We start from the raw sequence: 26,664 nt of genomic DNA on the forward strand, positions 1-26,664 counted from the left end.
GAGTTGGTTTCATTCTTTCTTTCCTGCATGCAAGTAAGGGTGTGCCAGCAGAGTTTATTGATTATAAAATTTGAGAGGCCATTGTCTGCGTGGAAGGGAACTGGAGCAGATTTTGGAACAATTCAGAGAACTCTGACGCATGTATTAACAGAAGTGGGATGAATTGTAGTAGAACAAAGAGCAAAATCATTTACCTAAGGACCCATGAGAATTTTGGCTTTGAGCTCATCCATTAGAAACAACCAAAAGTAAGTCCTCATGATCATTCATCACAAAATGACCACCCTCACACACAATACATATACCTTCGTGGAATATCAGGCAATTTTATTTTTTTTTTTCCTAGAAGAACTGGGGAAGCACTTAAGCCACCTTAGCAAGAGAGCCCATCCACAGCATGTCTTGTTGTAGTCAGCTGTGGTGAGGAAAGATAAATACTAGGGGGAAAAGGTGTGGAGCAGGGCTAGTAGGATGGCTGGGAACCTGGAGTTACTGTTATATGGATAAGCTAAAAGATTTGCCTTCATTAATCAAAGGAAATGAAGGCTGAGGAAGAAATTATTGCTCCCTTTAAATACTAAATGTCAAGGATACAGAAGAGATGTTGAAAGCTAGAAGAAAAAAAAACCAAAAAACTGTTCCAAGAGAAATGACCATACATACATACATTTATTCTGTCTGGAAATTAGGAGAAGAACAAGACTAAATGACATTTTGCTAACGTATTGGAAGTAGATTGGCTGATGATGTGGGGATGGATGACAGGCCACTGGCTCAGGACACTGCAGACCTGGAGCAGAGAGGGGGGCTCCAGGCTTTGGTGTCTGCAGTTATGGCCTGCTCTCAAGGCAGGGAGATACTGAGTTTGCCTCCCATGAGCTGCTTCCGAGCCTCTCCCACAGAAGTCCTGCCTGGTTGTCTCCTACTTGTTTCCTTTCCACCTCAAAGGCTCCTGTTTCTCCCTTTGCCTTCAGTTAAATCTTTGTCTCACGGATCTGTTACAGTTGTGTTCATGGTAACCCACTCTTTTGGAGCTCTACGGGGCTGAAACAGCTAGGAATTAAGCTCCAATGGTTTTGTAGGTGAGACAAATGCCTCCAAGGTTGAGTCTGTGCTGTGCGAAGCCACGGACAGGCAACAAAAGCCACTGGCAGCAAAAATTTTGCTTTTCTGACAAAATCCTTTAGATTGTATTTAGTGAAGCCACATCCAGTTAAACCACAACCAAAGTTGGAGTAACCATGGATGAAAAACCCCAAATTGAGCTTTAGGTTAAATGAGAGGTTTGTGGTCTCACAAAAGAACCCTTTCTCCAGAAATAAACACGGAGTTGCTCCTACAGTAATGTCTTGTTTAGTCTGGATGTCAATCTGTACTTAAAATACGTAATGATAGATAAATATATCTGTGTGTGCGTGAGCCAGATCAGATGCAGAAGTGTTCTGATGTAACTCGGGTGCTGGGACTACGCTATGATTTATTTTCTTCTGCTCTTAGAGACTGCAAACCTGAGGGCTTTCCAAAAGTTGCCTCCATTTAGGGATTCTGAGTTCTGTGATTAGGTGGGAACCACATCACTGCTTTGTCTTGAAAACAGCCAGGCAGGTGCCCTGATTCCATCCCTGCAGCCTGGATCCAGCAAGAGGAAGCTGAGCTAGGGATAAGGCAATGTAGAGCGTGATACACTGTGGTTTCTCTTCTGCTTTTATCTTTAAGGTGCAGTAAAAAGGGGGAAATGAAAAGAAATTTAAATGATTAGTTCAAACAAACTATTTGCAAAAAATCTGCTAGATTCTCAGGTTTGTTCTATCTAAATGTGGTTGCAATATTTTGCAGGATACTACTTTGTGTTTAATTTCTACAAACAGTATCTTCTAATCTTCTGTATCTTCTGCCAGGCTAGCAGGACTAACAAGCTCCATAGCCTGAACTGGACTCTTGTTAAATGTACCTACTGAATTCAGTTTTAGTTATGCTTTAAAGAAAATTAATAGGTAAATCATTTGTGCTGCTTTTATTCCATGTATGTTTTGGAGTAGGGGGTGAGAGGGAAAGGAGGAGTGAGAGAGCACCTGCAGGTGAAACAACAGGTAAGAAAAAGACGGCAAGTATGTTCTAGTGTGAGTTATAAAGACAGCAGGGATATATTCATAGCACGTGTATGTGTGCTGCAGTGGGGAGGTAAGTTGGGCTGAATTTGTTGATGCATAAAGTGAGGATGGGATAGAGAAAACTTACTCTTATACTAAACTTTTCTCAGTGTAACCAATCTGCTCATACATGGGATGAATGTGTGTTACTGCAGTGCCGGTCTGAGAGCCCATGCAGGGGAGATTTCATTTATTTCAAAGGCAAATTCTCTAGATTTCTGGACTGCAAAGATAACAAGGCATGGATTGAAACACATTAAATAGCTCATGGTTTCTAGAGGTGTGTGTTTCTTTGCGCTGTCTCATCAGAGTATTAACTCTGAAGGGTAATGACTTCATTTCACTATTGACAGACAGTTTCAGGACTGACCTTATTAACAGATGGGAAAGAGTAAAAGTCCTGTTCTTCCCAGAGGGGAATGTGGTAGTTACTGCAACAGAGAGAAATCAGATTTGTCTGAAAGTAGAAAACAAAGGAGAAATTACAGTGAAAAGGAGGGAGTGTTGTTCTATAAAGAGAAACTTGTTTTCCTCTGATCCAAAAGTCACAACAGGATGCTTGAATTCAACAGAAATCTTATTTCTCTGTAGGTAATTCTAAAAGCTGAGCTCAGCCTCCTCCTTTTTCTTTTTCTTTTTTTTTTTTTTCCTTCTTTCCCCCCACTTGTTCTTGATATCAAAAAAGGAAACAGCTGTAGGTTGAGGTTAAACCTAATGCTGATGCTGCATGTTCTGTCAAAGGGTTTGCCTGTAAATAGTGTCAGAGAAAAGCCTGGAAAGTTTTGAGAAAGCGAGTTGTGAGACATGGCTATGTGAGAAGGCTGGCATCCCTGTTGTCACAGTATCACCATACAATCTGTGTTTTGTGCTAGCTAATCTTAAAATGGAGGAACAAAAGGTAGGTTGGTAAGTAACATTTTCTTTCTCCTCTCAGGTCTGTTCATATAAAACAGCTTTAATTCATGTAAAGGTTAAAAATGTTATTGACTGATTAAACACGGGACTGGAATTACTTATTATCTTTCTAGCAGATAGCAAATTGTAACCACGTTCTTCAGTCAGACATTAACTCTAGGAGATTTCTATATAGAAATAAGCGAAATTACTGAAATCCTGATAACCTTATTTATTCTAATTGCAATAAAAATGGCTATTCTAATGTTATTATGTAACAACAGTGCTGTTGTCTACCATGCCAACTGTTACGTTCTTTGCTGCTTGTGTTTCATTACTAAGAGGCCCTGGTCCCAAGCCAGGACCCTGTTGTGCTAGGCGGGGCTCAAATGACTGTCTTTAGAGCAAAGAGTTTACAGTGTTTATGGTGCTTTTGGTTTAAAATGTATCATTTGTAACGACAGCTACTCTTAAAGCTTTAATTTATTTAGAGAATAATTTTGTTGGTTGTTTCTTTTATGCTTTAACAAAGTAGCTTGAACCCAAACAGCTGTTTGCTTTACTGAACAGCCTGTAATAAAACCAATAAATATCTGATCTTTGTACTGTGTTGAACAGCACAAAATGGTTGATAGCATCATTAGGTTCTCTTTAGCTACTCACTTAGCCTTTCATAGGAATCAAATCCATGGACGCTGGTAGGAAAGTAAAGCATAAATAGCTCCCTCTGTGCATTAATGCAAGCTTTACTTCTTTTAAAATTAAAACGTATTCTGCATTTTCTTACGATTAAATATATTGCATTACATCTATCTGAAAGTTTCCAGTTTAAAAAGTCCCATGCTTGCACATGAGGTCTTTTTTTTTTTTTTTCTATAGAGAATTGCAGTTTGTTTTCCCCCTGAAAAACAAAACAAACAAACCCTGAAAACATGGTTTTGCCCCTTCCTAAATGTGGGTTGGGGACTGGGGAAGCCAGGAATAAGACATGGTCTTCTCAGCTTTATTAACTGAGGTGAAGTATTAAGCTCTCATCCTTCACATATCATATTGCTTGTGGAGAAACTGTTTTGCATGTCAGTTGTCTCTGAACAGACCTGGACTTCTTCAGCTTTGATTTGCTGAATTAACAGCAATTCATGTTGGATCTCACAGTACTCCTGCTCCTGAGCAAGGTAATTCCCAGTGCCACATAGCACTTCCAAGATGGCTGCTGGCACTCCCAGCACTGCAACTCCACTCTTTGTTTATAGGGAAACTGATGGTTGGTTTGTAGAAGCGCCTGCAGGAATCAAAGAAAACAGCCGGCACCTATCCTTTAAAGCTGCTTATTCCATGAATATGATATTTGAGAGTCATTATTTGTACAAACAGTCTCCTTTGAAATAGGGTTTTATAGAAATTACTCTGAAGACTTACAGAATAAGACTAGGGAACAGTATCTTTTCTGCGGGTTTTCTAGTTGTGATAGCAGTTCAGTAGCTGGGTAATTGCTGTATTCTATAAGATCATTTAGCTGAAAATGCTTAAGAAAGAGTGCTGTTATTTTTATTAACATGCATAGGACTTTTCAGTGAGGGACTTAAAGTGGGTCTTTACTCAGCTGTAGAGACTGTGTATTAGTAGCCTCCCCCCTATTCCAACAGGTTCCCCTCTGCATATTTCACTGCAGCTGCTCCTGCCTTTCCGGTGTTCAGGTGGTTGGCTCAGTCATCTGCAATGCTGCCATCACAGATTGTCCTGAACTCCCCTTCCCCAGAATGTTCCTTTTTCTTTCTTTTATTTTCCAAGGAATTGATCGTGTATCATAGAAGGAACTCTCACGATGTAAGGCTGAAGAATGAGATAAGAGGATTTACCAGGCAAAAGAGCGGGACTGGATAAGAGATGAGTCGCTACCATTCCTGAAATGTAGCAGACAGAACCGGAAGGGATAGGCATTTGTTTTTAAGCAGACACTGTTATAATTCCACTTTTTAATGTTTTCCTGATATTATTTTGATCAATATTGCCAAATTATTGCCAAACGGGCTTATTTGCTGCTTTCGGGACGGGCCTCTTCCTATAAGTACAATGTGATCCGCAACTCCTGATGTCTTCAGTGGGAGCTCTGACTTCTGAACCCCCGTGGCGTTTCCTTGAAGAGCTCAAATATAAAGACTTCTTCCCACTCTTTCCATCACGTGATGCACTGATAACAGAGCCCTCACGCAAGCGGACGCATAAAAGTGCACTAATTTGCATTTATTTGTGTTTCAGAGTTTTAAATACCCTTTTATGGGATGATGTAGCAAAGCGTACCGCTCCAGAACAAACTTCCCTGTTGGAGTCGCTGCGACTCGCCCTGCCCGTGACCCGCCCGCATGGTCAGCACCGCAACTGCGCCAGGGGAGGTGGCGCACCGCGGCGCTGAGCGTTGTTACGCCCGGAGCGACGGAGCTCCGACTTACAGACACGTTGGGGAACGGGCACACGTGGCTCGCTGCTACTTTGCTCCCAAACAGTCGGCTGTCTGAAAAGCGACATATTTCACAAAGGTATACGTATATAGCTCAAAAAAATAGTTTTCATTTGTCATCTGATGTTTCTTCCGTAACTGCTTTCGCTTGCCTTGCCGAGAAGCAGGTGAGCGATCAGGTGAGATTGGCAGTGGCTAATGAATGGCAGTGGAATGAGGAGGAGGTAGCAAAGAGCACTTAGCCTGAAAGCTGTTTGTCTGGGAGATTGGGTTCCTTACAAACCACCGCGTATTCTGCCCGGTTTGCCGAATATGCGCGTACATATTTATACATGGAAAAATCCACATTACCTATATAAACACGCAGCTATCCCGTGTCAGGCAGTGATATTTGATCAACTGCAGTTTGGGTGACCAACAATAGGGGAGTTTAGCATCAATTAGCACAGCCAAACCTGATTCCTACAATTATAAACCGACAATGTGAAGTATCGGCAATTTGATGTAGGCAGTCAGGCAATTTGGGACTAATCTCTGTGTGAAGGAGCAGCTTTCCCTACTTCAGGTGAATAGTTATTGTTTTTTTACCTTCAGTCTATCTCTTTCAATTATAGCGTTGGAGATTTTTCTGGTTATAACAAAGCAGGAGCTGTTAAGCGCTCCGCGGACAGGTGGAGCCAACCGGGTACAGCTCGCTGAAGTTTTGTTCCCATCAGCTGCACTTCTTTCCTGAGAACACCAAGATTTGTTGGGTCTCCAGCCGTCCCGCGGCAGTTAGGGAAGTTGACTGTGTCAAACGAGAGATTACTGGCTGGATTTAAAGAAATAAAAGCATTTCCCATAAGGAGACCCCTGAAACTGAGGCTATTGAGCTGCCTGAATGAAGTTACGCGTACCGAAAGAAAACGCACCGCAGAGGCAGATGCGGCTCTTTGTGTTTCAGGTCGGGATTTGTAGGCAACAGGCTGTCGTAAGAATCGTATCGAGAAGTTCAGCAAAACCTGCCCTCCCTGAGCTTTTCTGTTTGGTCTTTTCGGGTTTCGTAATGAGTCTATAATCAGTCCCGGCGTTCTGAACCCGTTTCAAACTGCGCGGGTTGTTTCCCGCTGGTAGGTAACTCGCAACGAGCTGAAAACGCGTTTTAATTCGAAGGAGCTACTACTTTTAGAGCGGCATCTTCTTTTGCAGCCTTCCTCATTAACAGCGCTGCGTGCTCCAAACTTTGATATCAGTGCCCGTGCCGCTGCGAACAGAGCTCCCGAAACGGTACCGTGCCCGAAACAACTCCTAAGCGCAGCTCGGTGATATCCCTGAGGCGGGACCGCCCGCGATCACCGCGTGTCATCGTGTCCAGCAGCAGCAGCAGCGGGACGGCGGAGCGGGACGGGGCGCCGCTGAGCGCAGACAGCAGCGCCGGAGCGGCGCGGAGCTCCCGTCCTCCGCCAGACAGAGCAGCGCGGACAGAAACTCGTCCCGGCTGCGGCGGGTGCTCCGCTCACAGCTGTACGGGGAACGTCCCCGCCTCAAGCATTTGCGACGCTGTGAGCGGTTCGCGCTCCCACCTCCCGCCCCACTCGCGGAGCTGCCGGCCCGTGCCCGCTGCCACCCGAAGGGACCGAAGCCTCCTCCCTCTGCCGGCACTCGCTGGCCGGGACGCCCCTCGCGGGCACCTCCGCTTCTCCGGGACTGTTCCCCCGTTCCGAACTGAGCCGCGCTGCGCACACGCCGCGTGGCCGGGGGGTCCCGCAGGTGGGGCGCTGCCTCGGGCCGGCCTTTGGCCGCTCGCTGCTCTGCGGCCGGCGCGGGGCAACGGCTCCTAACGGCCCGCAGGTACGGCAGGAAATAGGACTGCGTGGGGCGAGGCCGAGCACCTGCCCAGGTAACTCGCTACTCGGCGGCTTTGGGGCGACAACGAAATCTGTGCGATAGAGGCTCCAGGCGCGGCCCTCGGCCCTGCGCCGTTTCGGGCATCCCCCCGGCTTCCCCCCGGGCCGGCGTTCCCCCGACGGCCGTCCCCACTGAGCGCTGCGGGACGAGACCCGCTGAGGCGCCGTGCCGCCGGCCTAAGGGCCACGCCCGGCGGCGTGAGGCGGAGCGGACGGGGCTTCCCGTGCAGCTGACCCACCCGCCGGCCCGGAGGGTCTCCTCGCATACTGAATGCGAAGCTGGCGGCCGGGCCGGGGGTTGGAGTGGTGCCTCCACCCGTGGGGCCGGGCGGGGTGAGAGGGGGCGGCGGGCAGCGCCCGACGAGGGCTCGGGAGGGTGACAGGAGCGTGCGGTGCGCGACGTCGGAGGCGGCCGTGCCGCTCTGCTCGGGATGGGGGAAAGCGGGATCCGCTCCCCACCGCAGGGTGTCTGCCTCTAGCCTGAGAAAAGCTATTGAAATACCGAGGCCGCATAGGGAGGATCTCGGCTCGGCGTCCCTCCCGCGCTGCCTGTAGGTAAGCGCCGGGGCTTGGAGCTGAGGGGCGGCCCGGGAGCGCTCGCTCCGCCAGTGGGCGTTCTCCGGCGGCCGGGGCTGGCGGCGGCACTGCGGCGCTTCTCGCTGCCGCCCGCAGCCGCGCACGCACGTACGGGGCAGCGGTGGCACCGCTGGAAGGAAGCGAGGATCGCTTCCTTTTTTTCGTTCTTTTTTTTTTTTTTTTTTTTTTTTTTTGCTTTGAATGCGAGGTTGGAGCATGAGGACCGGAGGACTTTAAAAAAGGGGATCGGAACCGCTTCGCGCTCGGCGGCGCCGCGTCCCCCTCCGGCCTAAAGGGGGACCGGGATGTGAGCGCTCGGGGCCGGGAGCCGCGCTGCGGAGGAGACCGTGCTCGGAGCCGCTGCGAGGGAGCCGAAGGCCGAGCGGAGGCGGCCGCCTCTCGCCGCGTTCCGTCCTCTCCCGGCTTCTCCCGTTCCCGGCGCTGCGCCGCCTCTCCGGCGTCCTGCCTTAAACTGCCGCGCAAGGGAGGGCCGGGCGGAAGCATGTCCAACCCCGAGGAGCGGCTCTCATCCCGCCCCCCGGCCCCCCTGGCTGCGGCGCCCGGGGAAAAGCCCGGCTCCGGCCGCCGCCCGCCCCACTCTCATGGCCGGGGCGGCGGAGGTGGAGGCAGCGGCGGGTCTCCTCCCCCCCCCGCGCCCGGAGGCAGCTCGGTCGCCCGTAGCTCCCTCGCTCTGCTCCTGACAGCCGCCGCCGGCAGCGGCAGCGGGAGCCGCGCCGCAGGGACTGCCCCCGCCGCCTCCGCCCTCATCGGCCCCGCAGCGGCGGCGGCTCCTCTCCGCGCTCCAATCCCCTCCTTCTCCTCCGCTTCTCCATCTTCGTTTTACTTCTTGCCGCCGCCTCCTCGTTTCCCCTCCTCGTCTTCCTTTAACCTCACGAGTCTCCAAGGGAGGGAAGGAGGAGGAGGAAGAGATGCTGGCGGAGCGGCGGCGGCTCACTTGATCGCCCATCCAGGCGGCGGCAGCGGCAGGAGGAGACTCTTCTCTTCTCCTTCCATCCAGGGTTCTCTGTTCCGTTCCGCGGCCGCCGGCCCCCGGCAGCACCATCCGCGGCTCCTCCTCCCCGCGGCCGCCTCTCGCCCGTGGTCCTGCGCTTTCCTCGGCGCTGCAGCGGCGGCCGCCCGCGGCGACGGGATCCGAGACGACGGCCCCGGCGGGAGCGGGACTGCGCGGCGGCTGCGAGGCGCCTTCTTCTCCTTCTCGTCTCCCCTGCTCCCGGGGCCAGACATGGAAGATGGATCTAATTCTACCGGCTGCTTCAGGAGGTTTACGGACTGTTTCCTGAACACAAGTAGGTACTGGGGCGGGGAGGTAGCTGGGGTTGGGGGGGGCTCGGGGCTGCGCGTTCCTTTGTGAGCGGGGACACAAAGGACCGGGCGCGGGGAGGATGCGCGGACAAAGGGATGCGCCGTGCGGCAGCCGCCTGCTGGCGCCGCCTCGGCCTCGGCCGGAGCTCCGCGGGCTCGTGGCAGCCCCGCACCTGGCGCGCCTCTCATCCGCCGCGGAGCGGGGCGCGGGGACCCGCCCCGACCTCCGGAGGTGGCCGTAGGGAAGCGTTAAGCTAAAGGCACCTGGCTGAGGAGCGGCGGCGGCGTAGGACCGGGAGGGGCGAAACGTGCGGTACCGCACCGTCCTCTGTCAGCCCGCTGCCACCGCGAGCTGCTCAGCGCTCCCGAGCCGGCTGCGATGCCGCCTGCCCCCGGCCGCGCCCGCAGCACGGCGAGCGGGGAGAAACCGTGCGGGGCTCCGCGCTGCCCGGGCCGCCACGGGCGGGGAAGGAGCGTTGAGCGCGGCGCTGCCGCCTGCACTACGGCCCGTGGCAGAGAGCCGCGTGGGGCGCCCCGGGCCGTGAGGCCGGCTCGGCCTCGGGGAACGCCTCGGAAAGTGCCGGCCCGGGACGCGGCCGCCTGCCTCTAGGTTCCCCCGGGGGGTTCGACCCGAGTCCGCTACTGGGGCCGGGGCTCACGCAGGGCGGTGCGCTGTTGATGAGCAGCTCTTGGGGCTGCTACATCTGCGGCGTTTGGTGCGGGCTCGTGGCCGAAATAAATGTGATAGTGAACAGCTGCTATCCCCGTGTCTGGGTGCTTGGGGCAACCACGATCAGTTATTTCGGTGACTACTTCCTAAATCGTAGATTTCTGCCTTGAAGTGTCCCTAAACTTGCATCTTAATACGTTGGCACGTTCTCAGTTTTATTAGATGGCTTTATTATTATTATTTTTTATACTGGTGAAACTGCATTTATTTCCCACTTGTACGTGGGTCTGGTGGATGTGGGGAGAACTCTTGATGTGTCAGCTGGACCTCACTGCCTTATTGCCTAATAGCTTCCTTAAAGAAGCACAGTAGTACTCGTTAGGTTGTATGTTGGAGGTGGTTGTGTAAAGATAGGCACATACATGCTGCTTTGTCTCATTGAAACTGTCTGCAATAGCTGATTGCAGCTGACCTCATTATGGCCTTCCAAAATTTAAAGGGAGTTTAATCAACATTAATCAACAGGACGATAATCAGCGTTTTACGCAGGTGGAGAGAGATAGGATGAGGGGAAATGGCTTTAAACTAAAGGAGGGGAGGTTTAGATTAGATGTCAGAGGGAGATTTTTCACTGAGAGTGGTGAGTGAGGTGCTGGAACAGGTTGTCCAGAGAGGCTGTGGATGTCTTGTCCCTGGAGGTGTTTAAGACCAGGTTGCGTGGGGCCCTGGGCAATCTGATCCAGTACTTGATCTACTGCTGGTAACTCTGCCCACAGCAGAGGGTCTGGAGCTTGATGATCTTTGAAGTCCCTTCCAACCCAGGCTGTTTTATGATATTTGTTAGTTTCAAAGCCTAAAGTGATCCTTAAACACCCCCAGTTTTTATACCCCATTTTTGAGAGGAGTGGAGTGCCAGTCCCACCTGCATCACAGCTCCAGTGATGTAAAATAAGCAGTCCTAGCAGTAAGGCAGTGCGCAACATAGTGTGTGTTGTGTGGAACAGTTCTCTTTTACACTAGACCAGGGCAAAGAAGGCAAGGAAAGCATCAGCTTTATTCAGAGCACCATTTATAAAGTAGTGATGAATTCAGTTTAAGCTCTTGTATGAAGGAAACCTGGTCATCTTTGGCTGGCTATGACCTCTGGCTGGAGGTTTTCCTGTGGGCAGGAGAGCAGCAGCACGATTCTTTCTCTGGGATTTCATTGGCATCCAATAGGATACACAGCCCGTTCCTCCAGGGAGGCACTGCTTTGTGTGCTGCAGCCGGCACTCATGAAACTTTCAACGACCCAAATGCCTGTTATCTCTGCTCTTCTCTCAGATGTGATTGGAATTGGCTGATGGGCTGAGAAGGTGTCAGTGTGGTCAGACAGACAGACGTCTGTGTGTGTGCATACACATATCCGTCAGGCTCCTGCCCACACCAAGCAATTGCATAAATCTGATTTCCTTTAGGAAACCAGACTGTCAAAAGGGGAGTGGAGGAAAGTCAGACAAGATAGCCTCCTGTTCAGTTACAGTAAGCATTTGTCCAGCTGTTTGCAGCATTGTGCCCAGTCCTGTTACAGTGCAGCTGGGAGACCACTGTTGTTTGCAAGAGGGTGAGATCACGGAGACTAATGAAGGTACTGTGCTGCAACTCATCGCTTCTGTTTCTTGAAGTGTTTTAGGATCCGAATCACACACATATACATACACTGCTACACTCTGAAGATTTATAAAGAGAAAAAAATCAGAATACTTTTTACAGAGCCAAACTGAAGAATTCTGTAGGGAAGAGAACTGAGATGGGCTCTTGGGGAGGGGGACTTAAAAGGTACCTAGCAGAATCTTCAAGACAGAAAACAATGAAGTTGCTCAAGGTGTGTTCCTCCTGTCTGACCTCATTTAACTTCCACACACTCAAATCAGGATTTCAGCAGCAGCTTGCTGATTCTATTAACATTTTAGATTCTGCAGTACTTGCTTTGTGCCGTGTCTGATGTGTTTTTTTTTTGTTTTTGTTTTTTTTTTTCCCTTAAGATTGAGTAAAACATGGAGCTGTGGAGGCTTCTGTGAGCTGTGTGTGGTGTTCTTAATTTACTCAGGTCTATGACTTTGTACATAACACGGTGTTTTGAGAAACATGTAGTCTGCCATCCTGGGCCAGTTCTTTAATGATGTTCTGTGCCACACCTGGAGCACTGCAGGTTGTCAGGCGCACCAGGGCTTTGTGACATGTCTTGCTTCCATGGCAATGTGCCGTGTTCCTTCAATGCAGAAGATCTCACAAGCCAGACATGCGTAGCCTACTTCATCCAATAACCACGAGTGAGTATTTTACATTATGGGGGCTGCCTGCCTGTTGGGAGTATTATCAATATACTGATATTGTATATGGAGTTATTTGCTCTTTTAGCAATGCAGAGTTTCCTGCAGCTACCAGTGACAGGTGCCAAGGCTTTGAGATGAACTGAAACTAAGAGTAGGGGCAGTAATGCTGTAATTGTGGGAGAAAATAGCAATGGAGCTTTGAATAAGGTTAAAAGTATCCTTGTTACTTGAGGTGGTGGGAAAGAAATTGTTGGCTTGCTGCTTTCTTTTGGTCTATGTCTTTATTACTTGCAGTCAGAGTTGTCTTAGCTGAGTGGTGATCTCCAGCAGTGAATTTCTTGTAGAAAGAGTTTGGTTTTGCAATTAAGCCATCCTTAAAATTTAGACACTGAGAACAGAATGGCCCCTTGATCTGTGTTGATTAAAGAAATGTGGCTAAAGCTGGGTGAAGTAGTAATGGTAAGTGAGGTCGTTCAGCAGCTGCCATCGAGGTTGATGCTTCATAAGGTTGGCTAGGAAGGTTAAGGAACACCACGAGTCCTGGTCAGGGGCACTCCTGATCCAATTAAAGGGAGGAGGGGCTTATGCATACAGCAGACCATGAGGAGTGGTGGAAGGTGAGTCCACCCTGTGAAAACTCATGCATTTCACAGCACAGGGAGTGTTGGTGAGTTCGGTATTTATACAAATGGTTGTCTGTGAAGCATGCAGTTTACTTTTGGAATAACTAATCCTTTGTCTTGTAGTCTCCTCAGCTCCGCTGTCATTTTTTGCCTGACGGCCTGGGGGCAAGCAGTGCTTATAGCCTACAAAAGAGGAAAGCCTGCCCGGTTAGTTCAGTAATCTTGCTCCTGGCTTCAGGTGTACCAGTGGGGCAGTGCGTGCATGTGCTTTAGGACATCATCTGTGGCTTTTGTGAGGGGTGTGACTGCTAATCTCAGGCTCCAACCACCCCGTTCATGAGTTCCCTCCTTTTATTGGTGTCTCAGCCATCAGCTGCACGCGGTGAGAACCTGAAAAGTGTAAACATGGATTTTGCATTACAATACAAATACATTACGTGTACCAGTCTCTCAGTTCTTGAAACGTGACTTTCGATTTAGATTTGTAAAGTAAGAACATGAGTTTCTTTGTCTGTGGGTTTACAACTTGGAAATGGTTTATGCAGCTTGTTGATTGATGTTCAGTCTTGCCTGTGATAAAACTTGTCTTTCAGCTTGGCAGAGCTAACGTGAGATAGATTTCTTTTAGAGCAGCCTGGAAACATATTGTACTTTCCAGTCATTCTGTTTAATACTTGAACACATTAAAGCACGTAAGTTTAGTTTTGCACTTCTTACGTTATTCCTCTGAAAGAAAGCAAAGATCGTAAGAAAAACAAAATATAAAAAGAACCATTTGTATTTTTTGTTTCATTTCTATACTCCCTCTGCTGGCTGTTTCACTTACAAGTACCTGTAGTCAATCTTTGCTGCTACGTCTGCTTTTCCTCGGCTGCTTTACCAAACGAGCAGTAACGCGTTGATTTGGGTCGGTATTCAGAATGCAAAACAACATATAATTGTTAAATGAAGACAGGCTATTTGCAGTAATTAAGAACGTGGCACCTGTCTCGTGGTGCAACATTTCTGTTGAATCTTATTTGTTGTGACAGCTAGAGCAAAATTTAAACTATTTCGTGACGTTTTTGTAATGCTGAAAAGTGCCTTTTTATCATTCACCCGTTTGACGTCCATCTGCATGAGTAGCTATAAGCCTGCTCCCTGGGCGTCCTGTGCAGATGTAATGGTTAATTTTGTGGGGTGCTGGTTTTAGTACACTGGTGGTACAAGCAGTATCCATTGAAAATGTTTTCTGTGTTCAGCAACTGTAATTCCTGAGAACTTAAGAGACCAGGTACAAGGATTGCTGTCTTACATTGAAATTAAGCCATTGCATTTCCTGTTGTGTCAGGTATGGTAACAGCTGTTCGTTGTTTCTTGTTAATGCTTCTCTTGAAAGCTCAGACTTACTGTGCAATGTCCTGACTTGCGCTGGTACCCGTCTCCGTGCTGGCAGAGCTCGGAGAGTGCCACCTACTGACTGACAGCTCCTTCCAGCGCTTTGTTCTCAGGTCTGCAGGCTGTTGCAGCTCAGCGTTACTTATCTTGTGGGATGTGGCAAGTTGACGTGGTTAGATGTGGCAATTGAGTTAAATCAAGCCTCAGTTTTGACCTCTTCCTTTAAACGGTCATTTTTCTTGTCTCTCCCTCATCCCTTTCCTCCCCCCCCTTTTCCTCCCCCCCTTCTCTTTTTTGATTCAAGCAGGATTTTTGTTCCCCTTGTTCTGATATTTAAAAGATATGATCAGTGTGGGAGGAGCCAATTTGGCTGATGTCAATAAAAGACTTTGACTTCTGCAATGCCAGACAGTGTCTGAATGTGTTGAACGCACAAAGTACTTCAAAAGGTAGGAATCAGAATCACAGCCATGGTTTTATTAACGAAGTTACGTTCCAAAGTTCTCATGCTGTGTTTATTTTTGCAAAAGGAACATTCTGAGTAACAAATTCTAAATTGTCATCGTAAACTGATGAATTGATCATTACTGTTAGTACAGACTAAGAATGTTTTCTTCCAACCTAGAAGCGAGCTAATGATGTTCTTAGGGGAAAAAGCATCTTGGCAGAAGTATGAACTACTTTTGGAAAATGTATCATTTGCGTGCTTACAAGGAACTCATTGATTTGGAGTTACTTTTTTATGTCGTTTTCCTAGTATTTGTCACCTTGCAAAGCTTGCTGAAGTCCCAGTCCAGACCATCTTACAGCTGGCAGTAAGGAGAGAAAAAAGAAATAATTTTTGTCTTTTACTTTGCTTCTAAATATTCACTTAAAAAACACATTGACAACAAGTTTTAATGTAGGTGAGTGAGGCTTTTACCAATAAAATACTGGAGTCTTTTGTCACTTGTAGTTTACCTTTTTAAAGTAGTCCTGGCTCAAGAATGACAAGATAGAAGGCTTTTGGGTATTACTCACTGCCTTCAGAAGAACTTTTACTTGTTTTAGTGATTTCTAATTAAAATAGTAATAAAAAATATCGCCATAGAGGCAGTGGTTTTAATCTCACCTTGTATGCTGGGACCTAAAGAAGAGACTGTCAGGATCTACGAGACCAGTTAATCTACCTCCCATCTGGAAACCAAGAAGATTTAATGTCTTCATTAGTACTTATTGATCTGATTCCTTGTTTCTGTATTATCAGCAAACTGCTGTGCAGTTGAGCTGTACTTCTCTTAACAAAGTTTATTCAGCTGTTAATAATTCCAGCATTCTTCCTTCCTCTTACCCTTCCACTTGCATTAAAAAAAAAAAAATCCCCTGAAGTCATGCCAGAAATAGTTCCTAAAGGAAAGAAAAACTTTTTCATCCTAAGCTCTAATAACTTTGTACAGAAAGCTTGTGTCTCTCATTATCCTGATTCATCTTGAACTATACCTCCAAAATAGCAGCCTTGTTTGGCTGCTGACAAGCATTGCTATGTCTACCTTAATAATACAGTTTATTTTGCTTCCCCCCTCAGCTGAAATTTCATAATTGGTTGGGGAGACGCACCTTCCTTTGCCCTAAGTATCTTTGTAGACTTTCTGCAACACTGGGGTGTTCAGCTGGTTGAGAGAATAGGATGCTTAGCGGGACCGTAGTGGCCAAGTGTGTATCCTGTTTGTTCTTTTGTACTTTGCTTCGCGGCCTATTTTTTTTATTTCCCAATTGTATTTCTTTCATAATGTCTTATTTACTTAAGGCTGCTGAAGCTGTGACCCTCCATTCTAATTGTCTTCAAATGTGTTCCTGTGTGCCTGTGTATTCCAGCAGCAATTTTTTTTCCCCCTAGCACATTGCAGATAAGTTTATGAGAAATCATTCTTACGCTGTTCTTTACATTTTTACTTTCATGCCTATATATGTAGTTTGGAAACTTGTCCGGAATGGTTTCTTTTAGGGAGTGCAGCTCTGTCATCTGTGTTTGCATTGTTTTCTTTTTCTTTCAGTTCTATCTGTATTTTCAGCTCCTTGTCCACCCATCAGCTTATTTTAGCCCATGTTTCCTTCTTGATTGCTGAATTGTGTCGCTCTTGTTCCTTCCTGCAGCCTGTGTCATTTTTACAATGTTCTTGCTTTCCACGACTGCTTGTTTGTCAGAAGGCAGACCACCACTGTTACTCTAGTTCTGATGTAGTACACTTTGTATTAAAAGTTATCTTTTGTTGGTGGTCTTTTTTCCCTTCCCCGTAACACTAAATTTTACACAGCAGTTTTAAAACTCTTCCTATGTCTTCTGTATTTGCAGTGACTCATGGTATTTCCTAATCTGCCACTTTCTGCCCAGCCCTAAGTGTGATGTCAATAGAGGTTTTTTCAGTTTTATTTATTTATTTTTTTTTTTTAAGTGAACACAGAACTGATGAAAGTTGCTGTTTGATGTAACAGGAAGCTGAAGTAATCTGTTCTCAAAACAGGCACTGCCTCAGCCAGTGTGCTCAGGTTTCATCCTGCCAGTCTCCCACTTGTGAGCAAATCCCTTTTCTCTGCAAGTTCCTGGCTGTTTTGTTCCTTCAGATGTCAGTTTTCATTGGTGAAGACTCCTGGGAGAGCTGTCTTTTCATGACTTTCACCTGAAGCGTAGCTCCCAGGCCTTCAGTTCATGATCGTGAACACAAGAGGGTCTTGGGACTAGAGGTGTCCTTTCAAGAAATTCTTTAAAGAGGCTGGGGAGCATGGGTGACCTGCAGCCTCAGAGAGCAGCATGCTCCCATTACAGCACCTGGCGCAGCTCTTGTTATGGTGAAGAATAGGACAATCTTGTGTGTTGTAGGGACATTCATTGGCTGCTTAGGAAAAGGAATGTGCTTGCAGATTGCCTGTTTCTTTCAAAACTTTTTTGGACTTTTGTTGGCTCTATATGCAGCACTTACACTTTTAAGCAGGGAGAGACTGTGGGCTCCAGCTGTAACCCTGTCCATTCTGCTTGATTTTCAGTGCTTTCCCTGGTCCAGCCTTGATCTGTGTATGCTTGAGAGCTGGGAGGGAAGCATAGGATGACTGTTCCCAAAAGGCAGGGGGAATAGCACTCTTCTCTCCTGACCTCCTGCATGGAGAAGCATTGGCTGTGTGGAAACAAGCTGCATTTTACCCCTTTATTTTGTGGGTTGAGAACAGCTATAGCATGTTTTAATTACTTGTACAAGGACACAGCCATATGAACTGGCAGAGGAGTCTTTGTACTGCTTGTGGCACTATGGCAGACCTTGTTCCTATGGACCTTGCTTTTAGGACTCAGTGACAGCATCTTTGTAGTCTTGAATTAAAGGTGTGCCCAGCCCATTTGGGGACCATTGCTGTAGGATGTGACTTGCTGCCTAACTGCAAATATTTAGATGTCTGTGCTTTTTTCAGCTTGTTGCTTTGGAGTGCTTCTTAGAAGTTGTATGGAAGTTTGTAAATGAGTGTTTATAGGGTAAGGAGAAGATTAAATTTGTCATTTACCGGGGATGACTGAAGAGAGTGTGTTAATAGTGTCTATCTTACATTGAAGAAAAATAATGGGGGCATATCCATCTATGGCAGTAGCATCAAAGGGGTAGAAACAGAAAGAAGATTGGAATGGTAATAGAAATTTAAGATTTATATTGCTGAAAGGAATATGATTACAACAGAAGAAAATGTTCATCCTTTTAGGGAAAGCTACGAGAGGTTTCTTTTTGAGTAGATGAAAAACTAGCTCTGTAAATATCTCTCAGCAAGTTTTTGGATTTTGAAGAAGTATATTCAAGGATGTTTAAGATTTCATGGAAATGTAAGATTTAGGGCTAATAAAGTTTTTGTTTTTCTTTTTTCTTTTAATGTCACAAATGTTTTCTGTCTGCTTAACTGTTTTTTGCCTTCTTTTCATTAACAATATAAGGGGTGTCTGGTGAATCTGATGTATTTAGTGAATGTACTTACACACAAACTTTTAATTTATTTCTTCACTTTCTGTGCCCTACTGTTATTTCACTGGCTGGCTAAGTGCTATTTGACAATGTCAAGATACATCTCTTACCATTATTTTCTTAGGTCACTGAAAGTTTTACTGTTCTGTCTGGTGTTTTACTGTAAGCTTGACTTGTAATTTAATAGCTTATCTACCTTATTCCTGCGTGAGTTCCACCCCCACTCCTAAACGATTTATTAAAACATAAATCTGGCTACATGCAGGAGTGTCTCTCCTTTCTCTGTCTCTCTTAACATGAATAGTTTTGGGTGGCTTTAGCCATGACTATGTTGTGGGCATAGGTATCATCACTGTGACTGGATACGATTGCCGATGGTAACCTTGTCTGGGACAAACCTCAATTCTTGTTGACAAGATGATGTTGCAGTTGTTACTTTGGTTTGGATGCAAGACTAATGTTTTGTTTGTTTTTGTTCCTTGAGCTATGTGTACTTATTTCTTAAGTTGAACCACTTTTGTAACACTTTGCAGGTTCTTGTTTTGGCAGCCTTGCATTTGAATCAAAGCTCCTAGCCATTCTGCAGTGCCAAGACATGCTTCTCCCCTAGCACTTGTGAAATGAGGTTTTTGAATTTCTTGTTTGACAATAGTTCTTCTGGTGCTTATGGATCTGGAAGGAGGATAGATAAGGAAGTTGAAAGTAAGTTAATGGTTGGACTGGATGATCTTTTAGGTGTTTTCCAACCTTGGTGATTCTATGATTCTATGAAGCTGAAATATGCTCTTTCTATATATGTATCATAATGGAAAAGAGAGAATAAGAACAGCTGCCCAATTCTATTTGGAAATATATAAAAACTGTTCTGTTAAAACATGAAGTGGTAAGTGCGAAGTGGCTTAAGCTTTGTTTAAATTATATAATCATAGAATCACTAAGGTTGGAAAGGACCTCCAGGACCATCTAGTTTAACTGTCCATCTAACATCAGTATAAACTATATTCCTTAGTAAGACATCTACACGTTTCTTGAACACTTCCAGGGACAGTGACTCTGACACCTTCCTGAGCAGCACATTCCAAAGCCTGGGCACTCTTTCTGAAATTTTTCCTAATATCCATCCTGCACCTCTCCTGGTTCAACTAGAGGCCGTTCCCTCTAGTCCTATTGCTAGTTATGTAGAAGAGGCTGACCCTCAGCTTGCCATAACCTCCTTGTACAGAGATGTCCTGTGCTGAACTGCATATTACTGAAGAATGCAAGTAGGATTAGTCAAATACAAGACTGTTCACTAATTGGAGGTATGTCAGTGGTTGGACATAATCTGAAATAATGACAGCATCACATTACTGATCTAAGGAGAAAGTTGCTGTAGCTTCCAGTGACTTCATTTACTGTTGTGTTTATCGTTTTCCATAAATGGGATCCAGACACTGGGAATCCAGGACTTTTGAATGAAAAACAGAATAATGCATCATTCAATTCATGGCTGTCAACAAAAGGAGTTTAAATATGCTTGTATTAAAACCACAAAGTGAGGTATTGATCAGTTTTGCTTAGACCTGCTGTTGCTTCCATGTCTCTTAGGTAAATTTTCATTAAAACAAGAATCACTCTTTTAACAAATAACATTGTATTTGCTGAGAAAGAACAAGAGCAATTAAGACAACAGATTTACCTCTCCAGTGGCAATAAGATTCGGGAGGAAAAAAAGCTGGAAGACAGAGAAGGTATCTTTCAACAGTTTCTGGACTGTAATTCATTGTTTTCTAGTCTTTTACTATTTTCTGTCACACAGAGTCTGTATTAGAAGCACTAAAATTTGCAGCTGTCTTACTTCACCCTTTGTTATGAATTCATCTACAGAAACAACATAACTTCTTTCTTTTCTGTATTTACTCCTATGGTGCAGCCACAGGTGATTGTGCTGCAGCCAGTGCAGTAGGTTAAGAAGTGAAGTATTACACTGTACTGAGGGAGAGCTTCTGTTCTGTAAGAAGATATGTTTTGTAGATGTTTCGTAACTCAAACCTGCATCTTTGCTTCAGTTGAGAAATCTTTGTGAAGTTACTTCAGAGCTATTGAACTTCAAAGTGATTGTTATCTCTTTAGGAAGAGGGTCAGTAAAAATAAGGAGAAATTGATGAGCATGTTTAAAGTCATACAGTAATGGTGAAGAAATGTGTGTTGGTTGCTGATCCCTTCCTGTGTTGCTATTTGGAATATGCACTGTCACTTGCATGTGAATGCGTGGGTAACAGTGGCTTCCTGTCTTTTATTGCTAGACATTACACACGTTCCTTTACTAGTGTTTGTCTTTTGGCTGTTAATCTCTGCATGCAAAGTTTTAGTCCTTCAGTCTGATCACAGTAGTATCAGCTGATGCACAGCTCAGTGAGCCTTTTGAATTCAGTTTTGGGACTTTATTTTTTAGCAGTTTATTTTTATTTGATACTTGTTTGATAATAATGCTGTACTAAAAACAATTAGCTATGCAGTAATGAGTTACTTTGGGAAAATACCCTAACAATACAGATACTGACATATTTATTTATTTATTTATTTATTTGGAGCAGTGCACATGTTGGGTACCACCCAATCAGTACTGCTCTCCTATTTTATGCCTTGATGTTTTCAGTTACTTTGCATGGCTTATCTGTTGGAACTCAGCATATCTGCTTATCTCTGCACCTGTGATGGAGCAGTTGAAATTGGAGTAATTGAAAGACAAAGGCCATTAACTTCTGAAAACCAAGCAGTTCAGTGGATACTGGCTATTCTGATGTCTGGATGTTCCTGGAGTTTTTTCTTCTCTCTTAACTTCCTCCAACCACTTCTTTCTACCTGGCCTTTTTACTTTAAAGGGACATCTGCCCCCTTGTACGGCGGGCAAAGCTTCTGTTGTCTTTCAGCAGCCTTTCATTCATGTATCTCTCCATAGCTACTAACTCATCAGTTACATGTATAATTGAGTCAGATTTGATTGGAAGTGATCATGAGGTCAAAATGTATCTGAAGGGCTGGATTTTTGGAGCTGAAAAGCCATTAAGAGAATCGCAGGTCTTGTTTCTTTTGACCTTCTAAAAGGGTGCGTGTGTGCGTTGCATGTTTATTAGTTCTCTTAGTAGTACTGAGGTTGCATTAATGATGGCTGTAATTTCTTTGCATTCCCAAAACTATGTTTTATACACACAAAACAAAGATGCATCATTACATGGGGAGTGGTCAGTGCTGTTCTCGGTAGCTTCTTCCCTCTCCAGTGTAATTTACCAAGGGACTCTGCAATTGAGTCATCCTAATGGGAAGTGCATCTCAACTGATGTAATGCATTTGTGTTTCCTGGAAACAGAACAAAATTGCAGCTCCTCTTAGTTTAATGCAAGATTTGTCATTGATTTCAGTTGCTGTGGTATTTTCTTCTGTCATTTGATCTTTTTATTGTAGCTGGTTGTCCATGCTTTGTGATCTGATTTTCTGACATCGGTCCCTCAAAGTGGCGTTGGCAGTTTTAATTCATGAGTAGTATTTAACAAAACAAGAGGGAATTTATTTCTTCCTCTGTAGATTATGCTAAGACAGGGAGTCAACTAACTGATATAGCAGGAGAGTCTAAATGTTTAACACTGCATGAATTTGATAGATAAGTTCTTCCAATGGGTTAAATATCTATGTGTTACTGCTGTTAGTAATATCTTTTCAGATGGAAATGTGTTGTTTCCTCTCCTTGGTAAAACTAAAACTTGTGAAGTTGAAACAGTATCACCTTGATCCTGTCTGCTGCAGCATTGTTTAATACAAATTGCTTTACTGTATTGTGTATTAACCTCTGCTTCCCTACCAGCAACATCCACATTGATGTTGTGGGCCAACACAATACTAATAGGAGGTGTTACTTTCAGAGAAGCTCTCATACTGTATGCCGTAGGGCAAGTCACCCAGTGGTCAGCATAAATCTTGCTGGAGAAAACTTCTAGAAGTAGCTTGAAAGCAGTAGGATAAAATGATTAAATGATTTTGTTATAAAAACATACTTCGTTTTGTTTAACAGCTTGGGGATATTTGTTCTGTTTATGGTCATTTTATGGCTATTCATTTTTCTAGGCCAAAGATGTTTTTGCAACTCAAATCCCATTAAAACTCTTTAAATGTGTGGGATTCACTGAGAAGAATGGAATGCTTGCATGCAAATGTATCTTCATGTAAACATTTCAAATATATATATATATATATATATATTAAATGAAGGTGGTATATCTCTGGCTGTGTTTGTAAATTAAATGAAGACTGATTTAGTTTTGGATTTGAGGAAAATAAACTTGAAAGGACACTATTGGGTGGTCTGAACTAATCTTGTTAAATCACTGAAAGCTTTGTTCTTTATCACAGTTTGTTTTTGGAGGTTGGTGCACACAGTTTCTACTTCATAGCAATCTCATCTGAAACTACTGACATCCTGTTAGTTGCTTTATTTATTTATTTATTTAGTCATTTAAATCATATTAAACAATTATGGTTTTTACATAGCCATTCGGAAGAATCATAAATTGGCACCAGCATAAGGGAACAAGCTGCCTTTTGTGTTCATAAAGAAAATGGAAATGAGGAGAAAAGGAGGGTGTTAAAAGCAGCGATGTGTTTTTCTAATGTAATTTACACAGCTCTGCTGCTCATCTTCCCTTATGTGCACGTCTGACAGATGGTGGAAAACACCTCTCCTTCACCAAGTCTGCAGTTCCTGCTTATGACAAAGATGCAGTGTCTTTACAGGAGTTTTTAAGAAAACAAAACATTATAGTATCATATATAGTATAGTATCATTGTAGACTAGTTTACCATTCTTCAGTTTTTCATTTCTTATTCATATAATCGTTTTTCAGAGCTGTGGCATCTCCAAGTGGAGTGCTGGGCAGATGAAGAAGTCCATTGTCTGACTGATTTAATAATCAAAAGGAGGGAGGGGAAAACTTCTTGTAGGAGCTGTAGTTTTGCTTAATTACTTGTTCCCTTCTGCATACTTACTTGCTGACTTTAAGTTACGCACAGTTTAGATTCGTTACTGGTTTATTGTATTGAATTCCTGTGTATCTTTCGTGTAGAAACCGGGCAACTGGTGGAAAGTAGGGAAGTAGGTAGAGTACTACTGAGTGCTGGTAACAGTATTCTAATAGTATAAACTTGGCCTATTGATACCATCCTAAAATACAGAGGTGGGATCATGTCTGTCCTGTTGGGACTATCTGTTGTAAGGGTGAGAGATCTTGTGACGGCTTCTTCTCCTTCCAAGACCTCTTGCATGTACTGTTGATTCCTCCCACAGGCTGTTAATAATTGTAGAATCTTTAACAAGAGGTTTTTTTTGTTTTTTTTTTTTTTTTTTAATTTAAATTTTCATTCATTGTGAGAAACACAACAAATTTTTATCTAACAGTTACCATTCCATGACTGCTTTAAGTAGCCATCTTATGGCTATTTATTGTCTTAACTAATGCTGGCAGCATCAGGGGATGCTTGACTTCACTGTGAAGTGTACTTTGAAAGACTGATATGTGCTAGGTACATTAATAAGAGGAAAACAGAAAAGAACAAGTTAGTATTTAAAAGAAACGAGATATAATTCCATAGTTTCCTTATCAATCAGAAAATAAACAGCTGAAAAGGCAATTGGGCTATCAAGAAATGGAAGGGGTAATAAGGAATTTTCTGACAAATGGGGGAGATGAAAGAAAGAAAAGCAACAAAACAAACGTAGTGTAACATATCAGTTCATATTTTTTCATTGAAGAGATTCAGTCTCATTACCTGAGTGTCTGAGAGAAATTCTGCCAGTAGCTATTCATATTTGTTGTGATACCTTTTTTTTTTTTTTTTTTTTTTTTTTTTTAATATGTTATTGGGAATATGGTGTGGCTGTTTTCTTTAATTTTCCCGTGTGTGTAAATAAGGCACATTCTTTATTGCAGATAGCAGCTAGTTTTCTGGTAGATGCCTTTTATGGTGCACTTACATTTTACTGCTTCCTTAATCATTTCCTTTTTTGCGGCTTAAAAAGGCATAGTCTGGCTCGCCACTGAGTTTCTAGGCAGCTGAGCTGACTTTCTGGAAGGAGTTTCTTTGCAGGGTTTCCAGTGTGAAGGAAAGACTGTAGTTCTTGATCTGCTTAGGAAGTTTTAACCTGTCTGGACCTTAAATCTGTTGGTTTTTTTTCAGAGCTGTTCAGATATGGATTCCTTGTGTAGATGTCTTTTTACTAAAGAAAGTGAGTTCAACTGCTGGTTGAGTGTGGAAGGGGCAGAACAGCTTTGCACAGATCTGAGTGTCAAAGGACAAAATACGTCATACTGATAGCATTTTTCAGACTTCAGGTTTATATTACACTGGACTTAAATATTAGCAGTGTTATAGAAATGTCTAAGGCTTTACTGAATAACAGATAAAGGATCTGATTTCTTCCTGTTCCCATTCTTTGTGCTACTGAATTTACTGATGTGTGATTTTAATTTTTTCTCTCCTCTGCCAAGCCCTAGGGGATGCATATGTCTGCCATGTACCTTCAACTAGCATCGTTAGCACTGTTATCTCACATGACTGTGTGAGAGCTTTAATCTTCTAGGAAGCTGGTTTGGGGATTGCTGCTTAAGCTGTAAAGGAAAAGCATCCATTCACCTCCATGTGAAATGGGATGATTGACAAACTCATGAATGTTTTCTCCCTGCTCTGACCAGAGTAAGTAGGGAAGAGTACCTCGGGCAGCCTAATTTCCTGGTTTGATAATACACTGGGAAAAGAGCCATTTGTTGTCTTTGGTGTTGTCCATATATGGACAAATCTTTTGCTGAGCTGAGTAAAAACAGTCATGTCTCAGGAAAGAATAGAATGTTACAGGCTTTTGGGAAATGAAGGTTTTATAAGCAGAGGTGTAGCTTGACAGAATGGACGGTTGTTTGCTTCAGCACATTTCAGAATGGCTCAGGTTCAGGTTTGTATCCTGAAAGCGTGTTGGAGAAGAGCTGCAACTATAGATGTTAAGTATATTTGGTATGTTTATTCTTATGTTAGTTATTTGTCAGCCCTTGCATTGAGAGTGACCACTGCTGGTGCTAGACTAGATCCAAAGCCTTTCACTGCCTTTAATTTAATTTTGGATTGAAGATCAGGAAAATGTTTAAGGTAAAGTTAAATACAGGCAAGATTATTTCAGTCTTTGACCATCTGTGGCTCAGTAGTACACTTTTTTTTATCATTGTATGAAAACCTTTAATAGTATTCCTTGATGACCAGGAGGGTCGAGCTGGGTGTTATCACATGAGAGATCCAAGAACATTTGGACAGATTCTGATTTGACTGTAGAACTGTGGTGCTATTTTCCACTCATTCAAAAAGCTTGTTGGGCTTTCATGTTTTTGTTTTTTTTTTTTTCTTTTTCTTTTTGTTTTGTTATTCAAAGGGAGTACGAAATACCAAGTAGGTGTGTGTGGAAGGAGTGAAATAGTTTTGTTTCAGATGGATCCTCAAACACCACAGAACAAGTTTCTTTTAGTGTTGGAATGCAGTTATCTTTTTTTTTCATCAGATGACAGATTTTAGTACAGGAAATGGGGTGGGGGAAGGAATACGTCAGACTCATGTTTGTAGAGTTATGTTGTATCTACTAATTTAGCTTCTGCTGGTTATAGTATTCCATGCTGAATATCTCTGTTTGAAGTGTAACAGAAAGAGACCTATGATTTCTGGTAAGGGACCCTAGACAGAGTCCTAGATTTTCAATAAGGGACTGTCTAGTGAGTGTCCCTGTGATCGCTTTACCAAACCCACTAGCATTCTGGTATGGACATTGAGGGAGATCATGCAGTATAACAAATAGCAAAAATCCACCCTAACCCCATAAAACTATTGAGTTGTGTAGACAATCCTAAAGATTATGACATTTTTGACAGATTAAAGCAGCTTTGTTTTATCTGCTATGTATTGTGTTCGGTCAGAAAAGTAGAATGAAGGTAGGTAAGTTATATATGTATATAAGGGTGACAGGAATAACAGCTGATTGCTTTAGGCATCACTGAAAATTCCAGCTGAGCTAGTTATGCAGAAATAAAATACTGAAAAGCAGGTTGCTGAGATCTGACAGATACTTGAAGGTAGAAGGCTTCCTAAAGAGGTGAAATCCCCTAAAATATTTTATTGTTACATTATAGGCTGTGTCAAAAAAAAAAAACAAAAAACAAAAAACAAACAAAAAAAAAACACCATAAAAGGTTAACAAATTACCTTTGGCTGTTGAAATGAAAGTACTGAAGTTTCAAGAGGGGAAGGAGAAGTGAATATGGGGGAAGAGAATAGACATCCTCTCTTTAAGACCAGGGTGTTAACGTATAGTCCTTATAAGCTCAGATTGTCTTTGTTATCAGACTGAACTTCAAA

The 26,664-nt window shown here is 44.1% G+C and overlaps 1 protein-coding gene across 7 annotated transcripts in view; it reads left to right on the top strand.

The window, feature by feature from the left end:
* The window catches only part of PDE10A (phosphodiesterase 10A), a 337,941-nt gene that overhangs the window by 171,860 nt on the left and 139,417 nt on the right, over positions 1–26,664 (top strand). Inside the window, exon 1 of one of the 7 annotated variants that reach the window (XR_014944775.1) lies at positions 8,368–9,271. The exons of 3 other annotated variants lie outside the window; for them this stretch is intronic. Coding sequence is in view for 2 of the 4 variants with exons in the window: in XM_085543450.1 (XP_085399576.1) it covers positions 8,467–9,271 (805 nt within the window). In the remaining 2 variants the exon portion in view is untranslated. Of the gene's footprint in view, positions 1–8,367; positions 9,272–26,664 lie in introns of those variants that run through there. 3 more of the 7 variants (XR_014944776.1, XM_085543450.1, XM_015857955.3) reach the window with 3 other exon arrangements.

Source organism: Coturnix japonica, chromosome 3, assembly GCF_054131305.1.
Source record: "Coturnix japonica strain WE chromosome 3, WE-NBRP24, whole genome shotgun sequence".
Taxonomy (NCBI): domain Eukaryota; kingdom Metazoa; phylum Chordata; class Aves; order Galliformes; family Phasianidae; genus Coturnix; species Coturnix japonica.